Here is a 25,717-nt window from a genome sequence, read left to right as displayed (position 1 = left end):
GCGACGGGCCCCATTCACCTAAATGACAGGCGAACCTGAAAAACCTTTAGCTCATATTTGCAGCCACCAAATACTTACTAGAAGTACACAAATAGTCCCACAACATGGACAGTCACATACCAAAGAGGGATTTCCCACAAAAAATATGTATTTTAATTTGTATGCGTCTTAAAGGGAAACTGTCAAAAATGTGCCCTGCTGGAGCCTAGAAATTTTTTATTTTAGACCACGAGAGTACAGGCCCCAAACATTAGGCATTCACCGGACAGAAAACATCAAGTGATTATGTGGCTGGAGGTATATTAGACGATCATTGGATATCAATTTTACTCCAGGCCAGTGGACTACAGGCCCTAAAAATGATTTAATCACCGTACAGATTTATACCCTTTATGCTTTTTATACGGGGGTCCCTCTTCAAACACTGGAGCATGAAGGCCTCCATTTGCACAAAATTGGAAGCGGTGGAGCGCCCTGGCTCCTGCTCATCGTCCAGGATAATGTCGTCCTCGGTCTCCTCCCCCCAGCCACGGACAACACCAGGGATCCCAGAAAGGTTTAAAGCCTGCTCTTCTTGCTCCTCCTCCCCCCAGGCACCATCCTCCTCTGACTCCTCTTCAGACTCCTGCTGACTTGTCTCTGATGGAGTAGTCCCCCCTGGGAATTCATCCAGCATTGCGACTGCCTCATCTTCCTGCTCCTCGACGGCTTGATCAATGACACAACGCAATGCACGCTCCAGAAAGAAGGCGTAAGGTACGATGTCACTGATGGCGCCCTGGCTGCGACTGACCAGTTTAGTGATCTCATCAAATGGCCGCAAAAGTCTGTATGCGTCGCGCATGAGCAGCCACTGGCGCGGTGAAAAAAACCAAGCTCCCCAGAACCTGTCCTGCTGCAGAGTTCGTACAGGTAGTCGTTAACGGCGCGTTGCTGCTGGAGCAGCCTATCAAGCATATAGAAGGTGGAGTTCCAGCACGTCGGGCAGTCACAAATCAGACGTCTAACGGGCAGGTGGTGTCGCCGCTGAACGTCAGCAAGGCGAGCCATGGTCGTGTAAGATCTTCTAAAATAGCCAGAGATTTTCCTGGCCGGCCGCAAGACGTCCTGGACCCTGGGGTATTTGGCAACGAATCGCTGCACGACTAAGTTCAGTACGTGTGCCATGCACAGCACGTGTGTCATTTTGACCTGTTTCAGCGCGCTCCGCAGATTGGGACCGTTGTCGCACACAACTTTACCAACTGTCAAATTGAGCGGGGTCGGCCACTGATCGGCCTGTGACCGCAGAGCTGAAAGCAGTGCAGGACCAGTGAGGCTCTTGGCTTCCAGGCACAACAGTTGCAGCACAGCATGGCAACATCTCACCTGACATGTAGAATAGGTTCTGGGGAGCTTGGGGGGCGCAGCGGAAGAGGCGGTAGCAGTGGAAAAGGAGGAGTCAGCCGAGGAGGAGACGGAGGATGGAATAGGAGGAGGAGAAGAAGAGGCTGGCCTGCATGCAATCCGTGGCGGTAACACCAAAGCCACACAAGTGCTACGGGTTGCATGCTTGTCAGCCGTTTGAAGGTTTACCCAGTGGGCAGTAAAAGTTATGTACCTTCTCTGCCCGTTTTTGCTAGAGCACGTGTCTGTGGCCAGATGTATCTTGGCACGGACACTGTGTGTCAGAGATACATTCACTTGCCGCTGAACATGGCCATATAGCTCCGGGATGCCCTTCTGGGAGAAATATTTCCTTCCGGGGACCTTCCATTGCGGTGTGCCAATGGCCACAAATTTTCTAAAGTCCTCAGAGTTCACCAGTTTATATGTCAGTAGTTGGTGGGCTAGCAGTTCCGACAAGCCGGCGGTCAGCTGTTGGGCAAGAGGGTTATCCGGCGTTATCAGCTTTTTACGTTCAAACATTTGGGCCACGGAAGCCTGCTTTGTGCCAGATGAGCGCAACGACAGCACGTTGGAAGGTGGAGTGGAGGACAAATGGGAGGAGAGAGGAGAAGGAGAAGAGGCAGGACATGGAGCACCGGGAGTGTGGCTTTGTGGGTTCTGACGGTGTTGCTTCCACTGGACTTGGTGATGGGAGGCCAGGTGCCTTCTTAAGGAGGTCGTCCCTAGTTGGGTGTTGGGCTTACCGCGACTTATGCGTTGACAGCACAGGCTGCAGATGACAACACTATTGTCAGCAACGGACACGTTAAAAAAAGCCCACACTGCGGAGCCATGTGCCGGCGTCTTGGGAGCGCTAGATGTGACCGTGCATGGTGAATGGCTTTTTGCCTCCTGTGCACTGCGAGTTCTGCCTGCTTCTCCTCCCTATTTGCTGCTCCGTCTCTGTTTCTGAACTCCCCTCCTCTTCCTCTCTTGTTGGCACCCACGTGATGTCCATCCACCCGTCATCATCGTCACCTTCACCACCACTTACATTAGAGATCTCAGAGTAGACAGCAACAGCGGGGACCACCCTCCTTGGGATGTTCAGGGTACTGTCGTCAGACCGCTGGGTGGAGGCCGTTGCTACCTCATCTTCCTCATCCGATGCCAAGAAAGGCTGTGTATCGGTAAGGTCTGGTGGTGGTGGTTGTGTCTTTGGGGGTGCACACAGCAGAGAGTGAGGAGGGTGCTGATACAGAGGATGAGGAGGGTGCAGAAGCGGAAGGCTGAGTGAGCAACTCAACCAAGTCTGGTGCGTCCTTTGACGTAATCGCACACACCTTCTCCAACTTCCCACTTAGGCTCCAGCCTGGTGCACCTGCCCGACCCCTAACAATCCTGTGGAATGGCCTGCCTCTTCCTCTGACCCTGTGACAAGGTCCCTATAGAAGAGCAGCATTTGTGGAAGCCGGTCTATCGCAGGCCTCAATCTATATTTGGTGAAAGCCAGTATATCAATCCCCTCTATCAGTATTTTGTAGAAACCGGTATATAGAACCCAATAATGAGTATTTGCTGGAAGCTGGTAAATGAAACCCCTTAATCAATATTTGGTGGAAGCCGGTGTATCGCAGGTCTCAATCAGTACTTTGTGGAATCAGATATATTGCACCCCTTAATCAGTTTTTGGGGTCGGCAACAGGTATATTACACCAGTTGCAATTAGTTATTCCAATAGTGTTTGTCCCTCTATCTAGCTGCGGTATCTCATCAGAACCGCACACAACTGCTGCACAATACAAATGCACTATAATATACTTTCGATGTTAGAAAGTATATTATAAGTATATCACACCCCTCTGTGTATCACACCTATCGATTGCACACATATACCAGTCCTTAAAAGGACTTTTGTGGCCCTATTAGCTAGCGTTTGGTGTCCCTAACAGCCTGTCCCTGCTCCACACTGCAACCTCTCCCTACACTGGCAAAAAACTGACGGTAAAATGGCTGCCAGATCGGGTGTATTTATAGAGTAGGGGCTACGTCCATGTGCTGAAACATCTCAATTGGCTGTCCTGTCCCACCTGATGGATGTGTCATGGGTCAAAGTTCGGTGCTATGCACAAAAATATGGCGCATGCGTATATCGCCATATGTTCGCATGTTCGGCGAATGGCGAACAAGCAAAGTTTGCCGCAAACTGACCGCCGGGCGAACCGTAAGGCCATCTCTAATTAGAAGGTTGTCACCCAATGTGGCCGTGGTTGTAGACACCGCCAGAATACCCTTTAGCAAGTTTAGCAATTTTTGGGTTGGCTGGTGCCGAAACAATTAGGTGCGCATAGACCTATAGATAATAATAGTGCAGGAGACGGCACCAGGAGGCGTTGGCATGTACAGCTGAAGCCATGTCAGATATCTGGACCTGACTGTACTGTGATACTCCACCGCAGATAGTTAGTTGATTATAGGTTTGTCCTTGACATTGATAATTTCTCTGCACTAAAAATAGATAGATGCATCCTCCCATAGTCCTATTAATAAGCTGCATGCAATCGCTTCTGGAGGTGTTGACTGCGCAGCCAGTCCTGTCTCCACAATTGCAGATTCCTCCTTATATTGTAAGAGTCTTAGATGCTGCCCAATTTTTGGTTATGTTGTTGCCCGAATACTTCCTCTGTATACTGGATAACATGGGACTGATTTATGTAGGGGGTTATGAAAGGTTACACCCCAGTACCACTGGTGACCTCTAGAGACAGTTCCTTCCAAGTTCAGACTGGGTAAGGCCCTGTTCCCAGTTGTGTTTGGAATCAGGTACCCAGCATTGCATGCAGTTTTTGTCCTGCTGATTCCCGGCATATTTGCCAGGGAGCAGCCAGATCTCCACCTGATCCTATTATAGTCAATAGGGATTCGGCATTGCCGGATACGGTGAGCTCTGGTGGCCTGATCCTCCTAACGCAACAGTGAATGGGACCTAAGTTAGTTTGCAGACTATATTGTGGCAGGAACCTTTCCTTATATACCCTATATCAGTATTGATATATCAGTTGACAGTGCATATTGAGAGTTGTAATTTCACACAGTAATTAGGAGTTTCACAAGAAAATATTTTTGGTAAATGAATTTAAAAAGTAAAGAAAAAAGTAACAAACGTTTTCCTTATTGGTGGGATCAGAAGTCAACCCTAACATATGGTGTGCAACCTGTGACACCCGAACTGTTGTAAAACTACAACCCCCAACCTGTGATACAGCGCAGTATTACTCGTGACTAGTGTTGAGCGAACTTGTGTTTTAAGTTCGGCGTCTAAAGTTCGGGTTCCGGTTATCGAAAAATCGCGTTATGGATTCCGCTACCATAGACCATAACTTGGTCCGTGGTAGCGGAATCCATAACGTGATTCTTCGATAACCCGTACCAGAATTTTAGACGCCGAACAGACGCCGAACTTAAAACACAATTTCGCTCAACTCTACTCGTGACCACTAGGTTGTCCCAGCTGAATAGACAATCTTGTAATGTATGTCCAAGTAGAGAAGAAAAAACGCGGCACTCACCAACAAGGGGGTTCCTTTATTCCAAAGATTTCTTGCAAAAACCGCTGGGGCGGACCAGCATAACGCAGGCATGTACCTCGTGGCGACGGCCGCTTTGCGCCTCAGCGATTCCTCAGGCCCTGTATGGTCAAGCAGAATTCATCAGGGCTAGGAATGCTATGGGATTGCCAATGACAGTCTCCTATCTAAGTCACTACGCTTCTCTGGCCTATGTTTTTAGATCAGTAGCTCGATGGGCTACCGACCAATGTTTCACATGGTTTGGTGTTGGGGTTAGTGGCACTTGACGTGGCAGAAGGAGTGAGCTGCAGGCTTCTGAAGCCACACCAATCGACAGAGGGCCCCAGTTTGATGTCACAGTTGGTATATTTTTAGTTAGTATTCTGGGATTGTTGGTTCTTCTTGACTTAAACTCACCCACAGAATTTCTCTTGATGGGCAACCACTCATAAGAAGAACCAATCTTCTGACCTTGACAGCTGTGGGGATTTTGCTTGGATGTTAGCTTCTTTTTTTTTTTTGCTGATGTCGTCATCAGTCATGAATAGGATGAATTCTCCTCTTTTGACTATAAATGTGGCTTATTGATAAGAAACCGAGTGCAAGTTGTAGCAGGAATACAACAATAGCAACTGAAAGCTAAATCCCGAGTGTAAGGAATAGCTCCGGATGTTGTGGGGAAGATGTAAGTCATTATCCAGGACCCCTCATCACCATCTTGTTTCTGAGCCAGTGACCATGTCATTACATCTGCTCCTACTATGTCATTATCTCTAACAATCAAGTGACATGTGTGACAGAGAAGACTTTAGGATTCCTGCAGCTGGGGAAGCGAATGTCTTTACAATACTTTTATCAGGAGGCACCAGGACCCGGTGACTAAGGTCCTCCAAGACTTCATCTGCAAACTCGTTATGCCCATCTACATTGCATCTTAGGCGCTTGATAGCACTGGGGCACATTCATAAAGTAGGTTGAAAACATGAGCCACATTTATATTTTCTGTCCGTCATTTTGTCTCTTCGAGACATGTGCCGAATTGTGCAACATGCTTAATGTGACTCATTCAAATTTCATAATTAGGCTCCACTCTAGTAATGTATTAGTAATTTGTAATTTATATAAGAAAAATGGTGATACAAATGATTTACAGTAACTAGATATAAAAAACTCCAGTGTCCATATAAGCAGTGCTTCATGGTGTCCATATAAAGAGCATTTTACAGTGTCCAGCTGAATAGCGCTTTACAGTATCTTCAGAAATGGTGGTTTACATTGTCCAGATATACTGTGCCTTACAGGGTCCAGATAAATATTGCTTTGCAGTATCCAGGTAAATAGTGATTTACAGTATCTTTATAAATGGTGTTTACAGTGTTCATAAGAATTGTCCCTTGAGGCGCATTTACACGCACCAAGGATCAGCAGATTGTCAGTAAGAAAGAATCCTTCTCGACTGTCGGCTGCTCGTTAAAGGAGAGGTGAGGTGCTGCATTTACATGCAGCGATCACCTTCACAGTATGGGAATGAGCAGTCGCTATTACTGTTTAGACCGCACAATATGCTGCCCAGAAGCAATAATTTAGTTGCCTGCACAAATTACAGGATCACTCAATAGCCATCAGGTGATATGCTGTACCTTCAGACGGGCAGAGATTGTTGGGAAGGAGCGTTCACAGGAACGTTCATTCCCAATAATCTGCCTGTATAAATCCACCTTTACAGGGTCCAGATAAATGCAATGTTATGTTAGTGTCCAGATCAATAGTGATTTACAGATTCTAGATAAATAGTGCTTTATAGTGTCAATATATACAGTTTTACAGTGTCCAGATGAATAGTGGTTTACTGTGTTCACATACATGGTAATTTACAGTGTCCAGATAGTACTTTACAATGTCCAGAAAAATAGTTATTTACAGTCTCCAGATATATAGCATTTTACAGTGTCCAGATTAATAGTTATTTATAGTGTCCAGATGAATAGTGCTTTACAGTGTCCACATACATGGTGATTTACAGTGTCTTGATAAATGGTGTTTATAGGGTCCAGATATATAGCATTTTACAGTGTCCAGATGAATAGCGCTTTACAGTGTCCAGATATATAGTATGTTACAGTGTCCAGATGAATAGCGCTTTACAGTGTCCAGATATATAGTATGTTACAGTGTCCAGATGAATAGTGCTTTACAGTGTCCACATACATGGTGATTTACAGTGTCCAGATAGTACTTTACAATGTCCAGAAAAATAGTTATTTACAGTGTCCAGATATATAGCATTTTACAATGTCCAGATGAATAGCGCTTTACAATGTCCAGATGAATAGCATTTTACAATGTCCAGATGAATAGCGCTTTACAATGTCCAGATGAATAGCGCTTTACAGTGTCCAGATATATAGCATTTTACAGTGTCCAGATGAATAGTATGTTACAGTGTCCAGATGAATAGTATGTTACAGTGTCCAGATATATAGCATTTTACAGTGTCCAGATATATAGCATTTTACAGTGTCCAGGTGAATAGTATGTTACAGTGTCCAGATATATAGCATTTTACAGTGTCCAGATGAATAGTATGTTACAGTGTCCAGATGAATAGCGCTTTACAATGTCCAGATGAATAGCATTTTACAGTGTCCAGGTGAATAGTATGTTACAGTGTCCAGATATATAGCATTTTACAATGTCCAGGTGAATAGTATGTTACAGTGTCCAGATGAATAGCGCTTTACAGTGTCCAGATGAATAGCATTTTACAGTGTCCAGGTGAATAGTATGTTAGTGTCCAGATATATAGCATTTTACAGTGTCCAGATGAATAGTGCTTTACAGTGTCCACATACATGGTGATTTACAGTGTCTTGATAAATGGTGTTTATAGGGTCCAGATATATAGCATTTTACAGTGTCCAGATGAATAGCACACATATTGCTCAGACCAAACCATAGATTGCCCGGATATTATCACAAACCCATTTGGTTTAGAAAATGTTTATTTACGGCAGTTTTATACATTTCCCAGATAGAGAGCAAAAAGCACTGTACCGAACTTTGCCAATACAGTGTCATGGAGTGTCCAAACAGTGACCACATAGTACCATACGCGTAGTAATTTTACTGTATATTGCATGCTTTGTTTTACTGTGAAAGTTTTGCTGCAAGTTTAATGTGACCGATCGGGGTATGGTAGGCAAGGACTTGATAGTAACTGCCCTGCAGGAAATAGGACACAAGCACATCTTCTTGAAATTTCTGTGAGGAGACACGTCATGCATGATGCTTACTCTATATATACAAACTGAAAAGAATGGCGCGGTATTAGCAGGAGGTGCTCAAACCCACATGCAGTTGTGCAAATATACAGGGGAGCAAATCCTGCACTTGTGGCCCGTTGCTAATGACGATCCCCAGCAAAAATGCATACGTGGAGGATGTCTATTGTGGTACTTGTGGTCCGCTGCGGGCATCCTCCACTGTATGCATTTTTGCTAGGGATTGTCATTAGCAACGGGCCACAAGTGCAGGATCTGCTCCCCTATATATATATGCACAACTGCATGTGGGTTTGAGCACCTCCTGCTAATACCACGTCATTCTTTTCAGTTTGTATATATAGAGATTCTTGGAGGTGTATAAACTCCAATTTAAATGTGCCTGCTTTCCATCCACAGGCCACATTTAGGTGCACCTGTGAGGCCTGGGCCATATCAGCCAGTCTTGAGTGGGACTCGCAGACTTCTCCCTCCTCCCATTGCAAGCATGGTTACATGCTGGAGGTAACTGGTGAGTTGTCTGTGAGTCGGCCTCATGCTCCTGTAATTTGCCCACTGGCTCCTGGTATTGCCGATACGGCTCAGGTAGGAGAGTTAGGTCCCGGGCTACTGGAGAAACCTTGGCGCGGTGCTCGGGCTTAGACATGTTCTACACCGTAGGACATGCTGGCTAATCTCTCAATTTTAAAATCAGTTTGAGGGTTTAGTGAGACCGCAGAGTGCACCTGTCTTTGCTATTATTTTGTTATATGATGCTTACTCTAAACTCAACGGGCTTTGCCATTACAAGAGTCTTTTAGTGTGCACAATACGTACAGTATGTTGTATCCACAGGGGGAACAGTTCTTGCAAATATTTGCAAATAATTCCTGGTAGACTGTGCTGACATGTCCTTTTTCATAGTTTCTGAAACCATCTTGTTACTGTGAGACACTTTGTTAATCTTATACTGTCACTCTGCATGGATCCTGTCAATCATTCACTTGCTTGCAGCTTCTGTTCTTATCCATGGGATTTCTAGGACAGCCCCCAACTACTGGTCTTACTCCACACACTAGGGCAGCCTCAGATACTCTGACCCTATTCGCAACATAATGTCTTGGCCTACCGTCCCTCAATGCTTTACACTGGCTGCCGTTTCCGCCCAGTTTGATGAGCACCAGCCCATCTAAACAAGCATCTCCACACTGCTGTATCACAGCTTCATCCTGACCCTGCAGATACTGAATTTCTATTTTCCACTTGGGGCCGAGGGCACTTGATTTTGTAGACTTCATTTGACTTGACTCCTGAACATGTGAGCACAGCATGCTCATGCCTCAGCACACACCAGAAGGTATACACTGACACATCTGTAATGGCGCTCAGGGACGTTCTCCTACCCAGCCCTGTAGCCAAGGGAGAAACATCACAGCCTGTCTACAGCAGTTTGTCCTGCATGACTTAAGGACCTGCACAAAAAGAACATGTGACCATAGGTCCTGAAGCACATAACACAAGCAAAGTTCATCCCTGCAATAAAGTAGTAACAGGCAAACATATAACACAATTAGCCTATAATGGGTCCACACTTGAGAAGCTTTTCAACACCTTACACAAGGCCTCAAACACCAGGCACCTCAGAGGCCTCAAACACCAGGCTCCTCAGAGGCCTCAAACACCAGGCACCTCAGAGGCCTCAAACAACAGGCACCTCAGAGGCCTCAAACACCAGGCACCTCAGAGGCCTCAAACACCAGGCACCTCAGAGGCCTCAAACACCAGGCACCTCAGAGGCCTCAAACACCAGGCACCTCAGAGGCCTCAAACACCAGGCACCTCAGAGGCCTCAAACACCAGGCACCTCAGAGGCCTCAAACACCAGGCACCTCAGAGGCCTCAAACACCAGGCACCTCAGAGGCCTCAAACACCAGGCACCTCAGAGGCCTCAAACACCAGGCACCTCAGAGGCCTCAAACACCAGGCACCTCAGAGGCCTCAAACACCAGGCACCTCAGAGGCCTCAAACACCAGGCACCTCAGAGGCCTCAAACACAAGGCACCTAGGGACAAAGAGTAAAGGTAGAGCTAAACAATGACTTTGATGTCGCAACCGAAATCACGTTATGTTTTTCACACATCGCAAAACGGTTTTGCAAATGCTTTAGACCCGATTTGCTGTAGCTTCGGTCAAGCTTGTCATCTGCAACTGACAAATTGTGTAATTTAAGGCATTCCTATGGTTGCAAATGTCATGCGAGTGCAAAGGTAAGGCAATGACAAGCATCCAGAGTCCTCTAGGACGATCATCTGTCCCACTCAACTGAACAACAAGAAAATCTATGACCGGGGAACGAATGTGTTCCTGGTAGCGAGGGTAAACAACCACACCGCCGACTGCTGAAAAACTTTATAGCACATTATTGTAAGTCTGTTTTTGTAGAGTAAATGTCACATATTTCCACTCTCATAACCAACATATCTGACTCTGGCTGCAAGCAAAACAGGTTACACTGGCATAGCAGCAAGCCGTGCAAGTTCTTTTCCAGTTATAGCCAAATTGTGACGCAAAGACAGTGTGAATGCAAAGGTGACCCCTTTAGGAATTTGCATGAACAGCAGTTGAATTATATAATGTTAAAGCACATGCATAAAGTCAAACAACTATAGCAGGGAGCTTGTTTGTCCTGTATACTTATTATTTAGGCTACTTTCACACTTGCGGCAGAGGATTCCGGCAGGCAGTTCCGTCACCGGCAATCCGGACACAAACTGATGGCATTTTTCAGACGAATCCAGATGAGGATCCGTCTGACAAATGCATTGAAATACTGGATCCATCTCTCCGTTGTATTGCATTTTTAAAGGTCTGCGCATGCGCAGACTGTAAAGCCAGTTGCGTTTTGCCGGAACACTTAATATTTTTGGCCGGAGAGAAAACTGCAACACGCGGCAGTATTTTCTCCGTCCAAAAAACGTAAGAGGGACTGAACTGATGCATCCTGAACGGATTGGTCTCCATTCAGAATGCATTAGGATAAAACTGATCAGTTTTTTTACGGTATTGAGCTCCTGTGACGGATCTCAATGTCGTAAAACAAAAACGCTAGTGTGAAAGTACCCTAATCTGTCATCGATTGGACCCGATAGGTGTCAGATTATCCAATATTCTGGATTCTTGGATAATTATATCAAGCTCACTTGAGAAGTGAAAACCTGTTACTATCGCTTTTATCTGTTCAGTCTTCTGCTTTTATGAAATTCCACATTACATGGTGGTCCTGAACAAGTGCGGAATTATGTGACATTCCGGATTGTAGGATACTGGATTATAAAAAGCTGTTGGTGACAGCTATGCTTTCCGACCTCCACATATGCATGTGCACTTGGTTTGGGTAAATGTGCATGTGTTCGGATTGGGGAGAGGGGAATAAATCACTGCCAGACTCCCGTGACCGTGTCTTAGCTCCCTGGAAAACAAAGGATCCGAAATGTTGAATTTCATATCTAAACTTTTTTACTCTGTGATTTGCTGAATGAACCTTGGTCAAACATCTAATACTCATTAGATGGTCAATCAGTAGCAGGTTCAGGCAGGTTTAGCCTTAGTCTAATATGTAGGGCCACCTTTAGACTTATTTTTTTCCTCCTTTGTTAATGTGAGGGTTTACAGGGGGTCCTGTGGTCAGTGGCGTACATAGAGAAGTAAGGGCCCCATAGCAAGGATCAAACCAGGCCCTCCACACAGGACAGAAGGGTTTCTGCTTAAACCCTTCTCAATGACCCTTGGGCCATTTTTCCACTGCTTCATTTGCTAAACGTTGTTCCTTTAGAGCAGGGTTTCTCAACTCCGGTCCTCAGGGCCCACTTACCGGTCAGGATTTGACAATATCCCACAGAATGAATACCTGTGGCAAGTCCTGATGCATGGACACTAATTATATCACCTGCTCAATACTAAGGAAATCCAGAAAAACATGACTGGCAGGTGGGTCCCAAACACCTGAGTTAAGAAACCCTGACCAAGTTTTCACCCCCAGTAAAAGAGGAGATGATCCCAACTGGGCCCCCTCCTGCCCTGACCCCCATAGCAGTTGCATGGGGTCTTCCGCTATGGTAGCTACGTCCCTGTCTGTGGTTCCCATTAGGGGTCTACAGAGGGTCCTTTGGTTCCCGATAACAAAGGACCTGTGTTTGTCTACAAATCTCCATGGGCTCCTCTACGATATTAATTCACATGAACGTGGGTGGGTGTGCACTTCATGCCAAAAATGTACAAATCAAACAATAAAGTGACTATTAATAAAAGCTAAAAATATATCAGTAAATATTGAGCTTGTGCAAGGTCCAGAACTGGGCATATCCTGAGATAAGATCACAATTATCTGCCTGGAGCAGCCTGGTAGATGCAAGTCACTGAATGGAACAGGTTTTTCTATTCATTACCCTTTCTTCTGACCCTGATCATATATCAAAGATTGGGTCATGCAGAAAAGTCTTGACTTTCGAAAGATATTGATGTTTTTGGAAACTTTATGCAATATGGGGTGGGGGAGAATATACCATATTTTTCACCCCATAAGATGCACTTTTTTTCCCTCAAGGTGGGTGGAAAACATCAGTGCCTTTATGGGGCGAATACTAATGAGCGCTTTCATTATGGAATTACTCATTAGTACCGGAGGACCGGGAAGCGGTGAAGGCTCTGTGACCCACTTCCTGGTCCTCTGCAATCGGCTGTGCTATGGCTGCGCAGTGTGCATCGAGTCACAGCACAGCCGATTGCAGGAAGGTTTGTCGACTGATCGGATCCTATATTTTGTCATTAGTTGTCGGAGGCACTTTTCACTGTGCAAACAGCGCCTGTGCTGTTGACAATATCTAAACCGAATTGGGGGCAAATTATCGCACTAATGATTGTTAATCCCCACATAGTCTGGATCGGTTTGTGTAAAAGTCCCTTTAAAGGAGTGACACCCAACTTGTTATATCATCGATTAGCGTTCCCCCACATTGTAGCTCCTTTATAGCAGCACTGTGCAAACAGTTGGTCTGGAGAATAAGGGTCCCTTTACAAGACCCAATAGAGCAGACCATTGTCTGGAAGGATGCGTTCCTTCCTTACAATCATTTGTTCGTCAGTGGAGGAGAAAGCTGCATTTACATGCAACGACCTTCTCCACAGTATGGGACGCAGCGATCGCTAATGCCATCTCTCGTCCCCATACAGAATTATTGCTGTTTAGACTGCACAATCTGCTGCTGGTGCAATAAGCAAGACCGTGGTACGGTTACACGAACGCCAAATTATGCAGTGGGTCAGGATAGGGGTATAATAGTCTATAGTTTGTTCGTGATGCCAATTGCAGCATGCGCAGGGTACTGTCACAGGGCCCTTTAAGGATGTTATAGCTCACACCCCAGGTTAGGAATGCCAGAGTGGTGTAATGTCTCTGTCTGGTGGTGATAATGGTGTCAACGGTGTCTCCTACCTGGGTACGGCTGGACTCCTGGATCCTGGCTCACTTGCAATAAATTGAGTGTAGTGCTAGTAGGAGTAATAGAGGAATTTGCAGCAGTAATTGAGATACAGACCTTGGGTAAAGTTCAAGCTTGTCTTTACTGATGGAAACTTTCATCCAAGCAAGATACAGCTTTAGTCTTAGGTCCCAGCAGGTATTGGCAATGTGTGGCAGGAATATATCTTCTGCTCTCTCATGTACCTGGAGCTTGCAGGAAAGGACGACTGCTTGTTAGCTCTGTAATGTGGCAGGAATTTGGCTTCTGCACTTTCTATCTTTTTCTGTCTGGGGACTGACTAGCTGAGGAGGAATATGGCTTTTCCTGGGTCTCTGGACTGTACTCACAGCTATCTTCACAGGGTATGCTTCTTCCTGGAACTGGAGTTGTCTGCTTGCTTCTTCCAGCTGAGACTGCAGGACTCAGGCTGGGGATGATTAATTGCCTCAGCCGAGACAAGATCCTGGCTTTATTCCCTATATCTGGGAGCTCGTACACGCACAGCCTTCCCCTAGCAAGGGTGGCTGGCACACTGATTCTAACTTCCTTCCCTCCCCATGCTGCAGGATATAGGCGTAACCCACTCTGCTCACAAAGGGGGGAGCTAAGCTGGAATGTACTATTCCAGCCTAGATGTACTAAACTGAACTTAAGTCCTTGCCAGAACATTGCTGCCACCTGCTGGTGAACATGAAGAATGACAACCATATACATTTAACAAGGCTTACAATGCACATTTGTAAGGTAAAATTGCATCAGATGACAATGTAAATGTTTTTAAGATATTGTAGCGGGGTAAAAGAGTTTAGTAACACAACTCTGTGATGTTACATTCCCCCTTACTTCGAGTTAAGCTGCCCTCGGCTTATGCTTAGGCGGGAGAGGAACCAGTACAATAAGTACAAAGTGCTGCATGTATTACATATAAGACATACATAGACAAAACATATAACGGCTACCCTAGGTTCCTGCCCGCATGAGTGGGAGGTCCTAAGTAACAGTTTCGCTCTCGGTATAACCAATGAACCAAAGGTCTGCACTAAGCAATCGCTACTGACTAATTTTGACGTGTTCTGGCCTTTAAACACCAAAGGAAGCATAGGGGTGTCTTTTACTCTGTAGTCCCACCATTATGTAATGAAGTGCCCGCAAATAGAAGGGTGGCTTTATCCTGTATTCCCTTCCCTGCACCAAAGTCAAAATATAAGGCTTATAGCATGATCACTATGGTGACTATAGGTAACTAAAATGGCACTAAGGTTTGAGGCGTCATACCTTAGGCAAAGACTCAGAAGGGGAGGTATTAGCGTCTCCATGCACTTCTGGCAATGTCATAGGAGGAGGGTATGATAATCCAATGGAACTCCTGGAAGACACCTCAGGATGGGAGCAATCCTGAACACATAACAAGCAGGAAGGAGGGGTCAAAAACTCCTCTAACGATTCCCAAAGCAGTGGGGTTACCCGTGTAGTAACTAGACCTGCCGGTACTTACCACTTGGTTGTACCCTGGGTACCTATGGGTATATAACACCGGGTGTAGGCCATTAATATTAAGCGTCCGTATAGGCAGTCCGTATAAAGGGGGGAGAGAACATTAGCTGTAAAGTAGGGCATACAAGAGTAAGTTGCTACAGATCTGGCTAAGTGCAAAGTTAAGTGCAATTTCACAATAAGTGCATGAGGTTCACATTGCGGCACCTAAAAGAGTACACACAATGGGCATAGAATACTTAAACGTTGCATAACCTGTAAACTGCTAATGAAATTAGTGCAATAGCATTATGCAAATATCAGTGCAATCAATATTACCATAATATGCTCAAATAAGGCTTGAGTCCTTTTTCTTGAAGTATATCTGTAAATAATAAATCAAGGCAACTGGACGTACTGTAGATTTCTTGAAAACGTTTCACTCGTTCTTCTAACGAGCTTTCTCAATTCTGAGTGATTGTACAACAAATTCTGGGAATAAATATGTAACTGAATCCACATCTGGTAATTAGACCCAGCATTGGGTCAGAGGTGTTGATTCCATTATCCTAATTGGAGTCAGTAGGTGATAAAGACTTCCCAGAAAAAGGTGTCAAGACAGCATTGTCTGCCACATACAATGCTGTCTTGACACCTTTTTCTGGGAAGTCTTTATCACCTACTGACTCCAATTAGGATAATGGAATCAACACCTCTGACCCAATGCTGGGTCTAATTACCAGATGTGGATTCAGTTACATATTTATTCCCAGAATTTGTTGTACAATCACTCAGAATTGAGAAAGCTCGTTAGAAGAACGAGTGAAACGTTTTCAAGAAATCTACAGTACGTCCAGTTGCCTTGATTTATTCTTTACAGATATATTAGGTTAGGAATGCCAGAGTTGTGTAATGTCTCTGTCTGGTGGTGATAATGGTGTCAACGGTGTCTCCTACCTGGGTACGGCTGGACTCCTGGATCCTGGCTCACTTGCAATAAATTGAGTGTAGTGCTAGTAGGAGTAATAGAGGAATTTGCAGCAGTAATTGAGATACAGACCTTGGGTAAAGCTCAAACTTGTCTTTACTGATGGTAACTTTCATCAAAGCAAGATACAGCTTTAGTCTTAGGTCCCAGCAGGAATTGGCAATGGTTGGCAGGAATTTATCTTCTGCTCTCTCATGTACCTGGAGCTTGCAGGAAAGGACGTCTGCTTGTTAGCTCTGTAATGTGGCAGGAATTTGGCTTCTGCACTTTCTATCTTCTGCTATATGGGGACTGACTAGCTGAGGAGGAATATGGCTTCTCCTGGGTCTCTGGACTGTACTCACAGCTATCTTCACAGGGTATGCTTCTTCCTGGAACTGGAGTTGTCTGCTTGCTTCTTCCAGCTGAGACTGAAGGACTCGGGCTGGGGATGATCAATTGTCTCAGCCGAGACAAGATCCTGGCTTTATTCCCTATATCTGGGAGCTCCTACACGCACAGCCTTCCCCTAGCAGGGGTGGCTGGCACACTGATTCTAACTTCCTTCCCTCCCCATGCTGCAGGATATAGGCGTAACCCACTCTGCTCACAAAGGGGGGAGCTAAGCTGGAATGTACTATTCCAGCCTAGATGTACTCAACTGAACTTAAGTCCTTGCCAGAACATTGCTGCCACCTGCTGGTGAACATGAAAAATGACAACAATATACATTTGACAAGGCTTACAATGCACAGGTAAAATTACATCAGATGACAATGTAAATGCTTTTAAGAGATTGTAACGGGGTAAAATAGTTTAGTAACACAACTTTGGGGTGTTACACTGGCAAACAGTTATTTAGGGCCCCATTACACTGCCTGATGTGTCGAGCAGATTATTGCGCACACATGCTCGTTAGAGATAATCTGCCAGTGAAAAGGTGCCACAGATTACCTACCTAAAGGCTCGTTCATTGGGTAATTAGATCATTCGTGTGGACACCTAAATCATTGTTTGCCGGCAGCAGATTGTGCAGTCTAAACAGCACTCAGAAAGAATGATTCTGTATGGGGATGAGCGATGGCATCTCACCATACTGTGATGGAGGAGATCAATGCAGGTAAATACAGTTTCTCCTCCACTGATGAGCAAGCGATTCTCAGGAAGGAACGCTTTCTTCCCTGACAATCATCTGCTCCAGCGGCCCATGTAAAGGAGCCTTTAGGTGTCCGCATGAACGATCCTGTGTTTCACTCGTTCATTAGGTAATTGGCGGAATCTTTACACCGACATATTATTCATATGAACACTTGTTAGATATAATCTGCCCGAAGATTTAGCAGTGTAAAGGGGCCTTAAGAGCCTTATTGTTGGGTGTCTTCTTAATTTGGAAAACATTTCAATTTCAGTGTTCTGCACTGACCCTAACCCTAACCCTAAGACCAATGTGCCCGGTGTCAATTAATACAAGATCAGGGGACTATATCACTAGATAACTAGGCAGATTTCTAATTCAGGAGTCTGGATGCCAACCCCATTCATTACTACAATGGTGGCCAATAGATTGCTCCACAGAACTCTTTTTGGGGGGGTTGCATTTTAAAGGGGTTGTCTCGTGAAAAATAATCAACAGTTTTCGAACAAGTACCTGGATCTGAATACTTTTGTAATTGCATGTAATAAAAAAATTTGTATAGCCACTGATTTATTCAATAAAATGTATCTGTATAGTGCCACTTAATTTCTTATTTCTTTGACCAGCTCATTAAGAAGGTCGCACATGCTCAGTTTCACCGCTTAACTGTCTCCTGAGCTGTGATAGGGAAAGCATGGACACGCCCCCTGAGCTGTGATAGGGAAAGCATGGACACGCCCCCTGAGCTGTGATAGGGAAAGCATGGACACGCCTCGTTAGCTGCAGCAGAAAAGACACTCCCCTTGAGCTGCCAGCCTGATATAAATCTAGTAGAGCAATGAATGGGTAGAGCTCTGGATCCATGGTCAGTACAGGGCTGGTTTTAGCTTTCTTTAAAAAGCATTATCATGGACTACATTATGTCTGATTTTAATTTTTTACATTATTCGTGGGATAACCCCTTTAATTTACATTTAAATGTGTTTTTCAGAAATTTGTATTAAAAAATAATCTCATTATAACAAAAAATATCAAATAGAACAGTTCTGGTATCCAGGTAGCACAATCCCTCAGCATTTTATATGACTGGCTATTTGGCTTTACGTGGTCGTGTCTATTCTTCCAGCTGACCTCCCGCTGTGGTGCAGAGAACAGAGATAGCAGGAGTGGCTGACAGGCTCAGTACGGAGCTCTGTGCCCTCGGCACTATCTTAGTCTCAATGTACTGGAAGCAGAAATGAATCTTTTGTCTCATCCCACTGTCAGGAGGTATGATGATGTACACTTTATCCGGCCGCCGGCGGGTGACAGTCCGTACTTGTCACCATCTGATATTATAATCCTCAGTCAAGGAGTCCAGATCAGTCATCCTATATGAAAAAATATTAATTTTTTAACGCCAATAGGTTTGATATGGTTTCTGTGCAAAATATCATTGCTTGGCCATAATAAGCAATGAAGATCTCACCATTGATGTACACGGTCAATTGAGACAATTCACAGGACTTCCCACAATATAACATCTTCCATGGACCTCCAGTGGCTGGACCCTCTACAGTCCCAAGAATGGGGTTACCAAGTTGCATTTCCTGCCGAAAAGTGGCAGTTCACAAATTTCATGCACCAGATACACATGAGAGCCATTGCAGGTCTGACTCCTGACACACTACAATTTTCACTCTAGGGGAAAAGTAGTGCTACATGGCAGCCATTCAGATAGCAAGGAACTGCCCTCCAAGATGTCCACGCGTCCTAATTAAAGTCAATATGAGATACCGAAACAGCGTATGATCAAACCTCTTTAAAGGATAGGCCATAAATATTACATTGGTCCGTTACATGTAGAGATAACTGCTACAGGTGTCAAGTGTCATTGATCTCATTAGTTTCTCTGTCTTTTCCAGGGCAATTTCATCTAAAAACTCAGGACACAAAACAAGTAGCAGAAGTCGGCTCAGATACTTTCTTGCCGTGCACCTTGTCGTCTTCACAGGGTCTTTCCGAATTGAAAGTGCACTGGTTTCGCTCTCTGTACCTCTCAACATTATTCTTAATGAGCAATGGGAAAGAGGACAAAGAGCGGCAGAGTCCTGAGTACAGTGGACGGACAGTTCTCCGATCACAACCTGACACTGGAGACCTCACTCTGATGTTGCACAATGTCAGCCTCTCTGACGCAGATATGTATCACTGTTTGGTGGAAAACATCAGCAGCAAAGCTTATAAAGAAGTGGTCATAGAGCTCATTGTCATAGGTAAGTGTGTGAGAATAGGTGTCATTATTGTTAATAATAAGTTACCAAATGTTCCCCCAGCCAACAGTACACCACCTGTGGGGAAAGGTAGGAATTAGGTTTCTCCAGAATGTCCGTCCATGGGTACACATTCCATGACATGAGGTCACCACAGTCTATTGCTGATTCTCATCAAAAATATTTGGGGAGATATGGCAGTTTCCACCATGGGCAGCAAAAAGACTTCAAGACCCGCCTCGTCTTGTCTTCTGTTTAAGTTTTTAACTTCTCAATGGTAGCATACATTTTTCTTCCATTGACTTATGTTGGGTTCCATCTGATGCCATGTGAACATCGCAGGCAACATTTCATACACAGTGAAGTATTGTGCATAGTGACCTAGTTGAGGCAAGTGATGGGCTGCTGTGGTCACTATCACCATCCATTGTAGCCAACAATGCAACAGAGAACGGCAGGAGATACCGATGATGGAGATCCCTCAGCTGTGCGGGAATAGAACCAAATTTAATGCATACTTTTTTTTATTTGGAGACATTTGAATTTTATTTAATAAAAATAAATAAATTGAACTTGAAAATGATTATTTATGACTGCAGATATCCTTGATGTCTATTCGCAAACCAGCAGCTTTTCACCTACTTTGAATTCTCAAAAACATCTCTCTGCAGTTCTTCATCTCCATGATCTTCATGACCTTTCAGTCGAATGCACTTGTCATACCCATCAGAATGCACAACTAGTGAGGCAGAAAGTGAAGTAGCTGCTGTGGGAAAGGGAGTGTACAGGTGTAGTCAGGTATTTACGTACATAGATCTATGTTGGGTTTTTGGGCTATGGCATGTCACATTAAGTGGGTTGACCCATCTGGCAACTGATAATCTTGGCAGAGTTCCATTCCTGAATGTTTTTGATTGCAAGTTCCTAGAGCCATTTTCACAAGTCACAGAGCTTCTTGCAAGAAAGGAAAGTAGATGATTCTGAAACCCTCAAGCTTTATGAGCGAACCAACAAGATCTTATCGGTTCCAAATATGCATGATGTCCCGGGCACTCCCATGACATGTGCTAGGAGATCAGAGAGACTGGCAACATGTTGGTTAATCTGACTGGTTCCTTGTGAATCTTTTGTGTCTGTGTTGTTTTGGTAATGACCACACCTCTTGCAGGTGTTGTTGGTTTGGTCATTTAATTTCCCCTATTTATTAGTGCTTACACCTTCTGGGGGTGCAGTTTATAGCTTCAGTTTCTGGACTCTGGGCTAGCTGGTTGTTGGATTTCGGTTGAGCTCCTGGCGCTGCCTTTGCTCCATGGGAAGTTAAGTGTCGCCTTCCCTATTTGTATTTTGTATTTAATTTTGTATCTAGGCCTGAGGGAGACTCCAGTTCAACCTTCTGGTGGAGAAATAGGGGGTCTCAAGTCATGTTGCTATACTAGGGCCCTACAGGGTGTGTTAGGGCTCTAGGTTACTGTGTATGAACTTTCCTACCATAGAGGTCAGTTCATACTGATAGGTTGTAAGGATTTGGATTAGGGTTGTTCAGGAGGTGACCTTCTCCTTTACCCTAGTTTCCAGGCCTAGTTCTTGTCCCCTTTCCTCCTGTGTTCGGTGTGGAGTTTTCCTCCCACACCGCATCCTTGACACATGGATTGTAATGACATATAATTATTGGAAAGTTTCCAGTTGCAGATATCTTTCCTCAGAATACACATTGAGAGAATTAATATTAGATCATAATACGTACATTAGGTAGACTGTATGGCATGGTACCGATCTGGAAACACCAGCCTTGGCAGAGTGACAGCATGGATGCTGTGGTTCTACAAGAACTCCATTTGCCTCATGCAGAGTTCCTGAGTTATTTGAAATTTTTAGCAGAGTGGCTTACAGTCCAATTAACATTTGTCTAGGGGCACAGAGATCTGGTACCTTTTATGGACCTAATGTGAGTATTTTCACTACGGTCACCAGAAAGACAGAATGTTTGGTCACCCCCTTGTGCAGTCATTTTTGACCTGTCAAGTTAACACACGCATTATACAGGTGGGAGAAGCTGATCGGTGCAAGCAGCAACTTTTTCAGCATTGTCTTTTTATCAGGATACATTGACGACAGCTCTCAAAACTTTAGCTATTCTGTTTTCTTGGCAGTTAAGGAAGGCATAAGGGTTAATACTAAATGCTCCTAGTGGTCTAGGGTGGATTAGGAATGAATAATAATGTCCTTGGCTATCTAGTTGGATGAAGGGGGAAATTGGCTTTTATAAGTATTATCCTCTGTGCTGACATATGCCCTTTAGGGTTAAACTTTATATTCATGATGGTCAAGTGTATGTTTAGTGGTTAATACAGTATAGTCCTGGTGGTCTAGGCTGGTTAAGTGGTTGATAGGAATAACCTTGGTGTCTAATGGATGGGTCATTATGGATAGTTGGCATCCAATGGGTTACTCCCCGCTCCAGCCTCCAGGGATATCTTTGCACCCAGGATGCACACATGCCCTTGAATTAAAACTGTCATCAGATATGTGCCTATGACACTGGCTGACCTGTTGCATGTGCACTTGAAGGCATCTGTGTTGGTCCCATGTTCATATATACCCGCATTGCTGATAAAAATGATGTCTTAATATATGCAAATGGCACTCTAGGAGCAACGCTGCATCGCGCACTTCAGTATCCGGGATAGGTGCAGGACAGGAAAGAGGCTTGCACGCAGTTCTCTTCTATACTGTGAGCCTCTTTCCTACTGAAGCACACAGCGCAGCATGAGACTTTAGGAGAAGTCAGGGCCAGACGTGATGATGTTTTCACTTCCCTGCCCTGTCAATCAAAGTGGAGAGGGCGCAGCAGTTGCAGAGAGAGTTGAGTCTGTAGGTGTAATGGTAACGCCCCCGTTGCTCCTAGAGGCTCTTTTGCATATATTAAAACATAATTTTTCTCAGCAATGCGGGCACATATGTACATGGGACCAACACATATGCCTTCAGCTGCCAAGCGCACATGGAACAGGTCAGCCAGGGTCATAGGCACAGATCTGCTTACAATACAAGGTAATCCGTCCACTTTAAAAGATCGAGATCACTTATGATAATTGCTATCATTAGTCATATGTTCTGCAGATACCTCTTAAAGGAAGCCTGTCATCTCTGGTTTCAAAGTAAGCATACTGCCAAGGTTTCAAATGCACCATGGGTGAGGTCGCCTAGTTTGGTGCACCAACGCTATGCCAATAACCTCCCCCTCTTTTTTGTTTGACAGTCCCTAAGATTCAAAGCTGGTAGAAAAGACATTGGGGACCCAGAGCAGCCCTACCCACAGTGCCCCAAGAACCTTATTTGGATAAAAAGAAGTATTAGAGGACCGGATTTTTTAAAAGAGAGTTATGGCTCCTACCCTACATGACGGTATGCTTACTTTCAAATTGAATTTTGAGGGCACCAAAACTGTGAACCTTCATGGTTGACTACTGTAAATATCATAGCCACCTTTGATTCTTTTTGTATATGAAGTTGGGATTATGCAGCGCTATGTGATGGGTCCTCATACTATAGTATAGTGGCTCCACAGGATAAAAATATTCTGGAGATCTTAACAAGTCACAATAGTAGTCAATATAGCTCTACAGTTTGAAGGGGCCAACAAACAGGTCTTCATAGTGGATCTCAGCTTTAAGGTTGAGAGTGTAAAATTCAGGCAATGAGATATTGAGGAGAGTTTCAGGTTCTAAGTAGAACTAACCTTTAAGTGGTAAATGATTATTTAATGACGTGTGCAGCATAAGAGAGAATTTTTGCCGTTGTCTATAATTGCTTGGATAATTTTCGACTTTTGATTCTGTCAGTCCGCTAGCCTTAATCTCACTTCTTTCTGAATTGCCTTTGATTAAAGGCTTCAGTTCAGCCTAAAATTAGATTTAAACGACCCCGGATACCGGACATTGGAAACAATCCTTGATGAGGTGTAGATGTAGGGGAGGCAGAAGTAGCCGTTGCACTAGGTCCTGGTGTCCGAGGAGGCCCAAAGGCCCATCTGCCGTATAAGGTCACCAGCATTATAAATGGCACATGGTAGGTGGTGGGGCCCTGTTACAGAGTGTGCATTAGGGCCCATGAACTTCAAGCTTCAGCTTTGACCCTTGGCCCCAATAACATCAATAAATGAGTAGCCAAATGTATGATTTCAGCTTGGAAATATCTGTACACAGCTTGCAGGTGAAGCTACTGACATATAGTGAATATTACCACTAAATCTTTAATGTGACATTTTACCTCCTCACAAGACACTATTTATACAAAAGAGATCTGCCAACACGTAAAGGTCATTTCCTCCAAAAACATAATAAAATGATTGACGTTGGTTGAATGAATTATTAATGCAAACATTACTTGTTCCTTTGCTTTTCTGTAGGACCATGCAAAATCCTAATATTTAGATGAGGTGACCTTTTTGGGTTGAACCATCCAATTATACGTATACAGGCAAAGCACCGGATTCACCAGATTTCCTGGAGTGAGTTATAAAGTTGGGTCCACCCAATCGTACAGAATAGGTCAGCAAGAACCAAGTGATGTTCTCCTGGCGGGATATTGTAGGATAGGATTGAATGGTGCGGGTGAATGGTATGCACAGTGCTTCACTATTGGTGCGGTTTTTGATGTCTCACAGGAGCTGTTGTGGAAGGGGGAAATCTGGTGAATCCAGTGCTTCGCCTGTATACGTATAATTGGATGGTTCAACCCAAAAAGGTCACGTTGTGAATTGAGCCCACTTCACATTTGGGACCTGCTACGGCAACCAATTGAGGCAACATATTGGAGTTTTTTTATTTATATTACTTGTTCCTGTGCCTCCTTGGGCTCTTTGTTCTTAAAGAGGTTCTCTGGGAATGACTTTAAATGGTTGTCAGCAGCCTGTCCTAGTGTGTGAGGCGGACTGGTTGTCACCACTTGCAGAGCTGCCTAGTAGGGTTGAGGGGCATCACTACTCTACTGTACAATAGATGGTAATGATGTGATCCTGCCTATGATATTCCATCATGGCTGAGCAGCCTGACAGAAAAACTCACCAATATGTAATATATGCCATAAGTGCCAGACCCCTCCCAATCAGATATAGATGAGGATTATGATAATGAAGAAGCGGCACTTACATGTAGTGTTCTTGCATTAATCAATTATTGCCACATATTAAAAATGTGACGTGTTTCGGCACAAACTTATGCACACTCGAGAACACACTCCCTTTTCAAAAACCCAGCATAGACATGACAGCCTTTCATGAGCTGTGAGCTCTTCTGGGAGTCCGGGAGGCTTCCCCTTTACCCATGAGAGTTGGCACGTGTGCCTTTGACATGAATGCTGTGGGTATGGCTCCCCTAAACCCAGCAAATAGCTGATCATTCTGTCAAGAGATGTCACAGCTGGCAGTGGTAGCCATTCATATCAAGACACTAGAGTCTGCTTCTTTTAGACAGTTTCATAAATCTCCCCCATTGTTTTGCCTCGAGGCCTCAACAGGTCTTCATTCAACCCTACTAGGGGTCAAAAGCAACAATTGATCTGACTTTATGGAACCAGGATATGCCGCAATGTTCATAGACAACTAATATTAGTGTTCACCTCCATTGACTATAGTTAGTTTTTTGACATGGGTGCTACTGGGACTACTGGGCGCTACTAGCAGGAAAATAATGTATTAAAAGTGAATAAAAAGCATAAGAAGGCAACACGTTTTGAAGAGGGTCCCCCTTCTCCATCAGACTTTCTACATGTTTGCTTTGTATGTTTTGTAGGCATTGGCTCCATCCCTGTCTTGGGGGTCTCTTTGCAAGATAATTCCATTGGGATCTCTTTCATCACGTCAGACTGGTTCCCAAGTCCAGAAATGCACTGGGAAGTGGATGGCAACAAACTGGTCACAGACCAGGAGAATATTCACAACCAGAGCAATGGTCTGTTCCAACTGGAGAGCAGAATAGTACTCAAAAGCCCCAGTGATAGACATGTGTACGGTGCAGTGCGGCATCCAGTGACCGGAAAAGAAGTTGGACTTTATATGGAAATTGCAGGTAAGTCCCATGTTACTTGGCCACTTCCTCTTTACAACCTCTAGACCATATCTGTCATCTGCCACAACCTTGTCATCATAGTCTTTATTTTATTCCATTGCTCA

The 25,717-nt window shown here is 44.5% G+C and overlaps 1 protein-coding gene across 1 annotated transcript in view; it reads left to right on the top strand.

Annotated features, from left to right (window-relative positions):
• The window catches only part of LOC122946209 (butyrophilin subfamily 1 member A1-like), a 56,285-nt gene that overhangs the window by 24,014 nt on the left and 6,554 nt on the right, over nt 1–25,717 (top strand). The window contains exons 2-3 of the mRNA XM_044305651.1: nt 19,198–19,548; nt 25,338–25,613. Of these exons, the coding sequence (XP_044161586.1) occupies nt 19,198–19,548; nt 25,338–25,613 (627 nt within the window). The remainder of the gene's footprint in view (nt 1–19,197; nt 19,549–25,337; nt 25,614–25,717) is intronic.

The sequence above is a fragment of the Bufo gargarizans genome, chromosome 9 (genome assembly GCF_014858855.1).
Source record: "Bufo gargarizans isolate SCDJY-AF-19 chromosome 9, ASM1485885v1, whole genome shotgun sequence".
NCBI classification, from domain to species: domain Eukaryota; kingdom Metazoa; phylum Chordata; class Amphibia; order Anura; family Bufonidae; genus Bufo; species Bufo gargarizans.
Note: the sequence above shows the minus strand (reverse complement) of the source record. Positions and strands in the feature narration are given on the sequence as shown.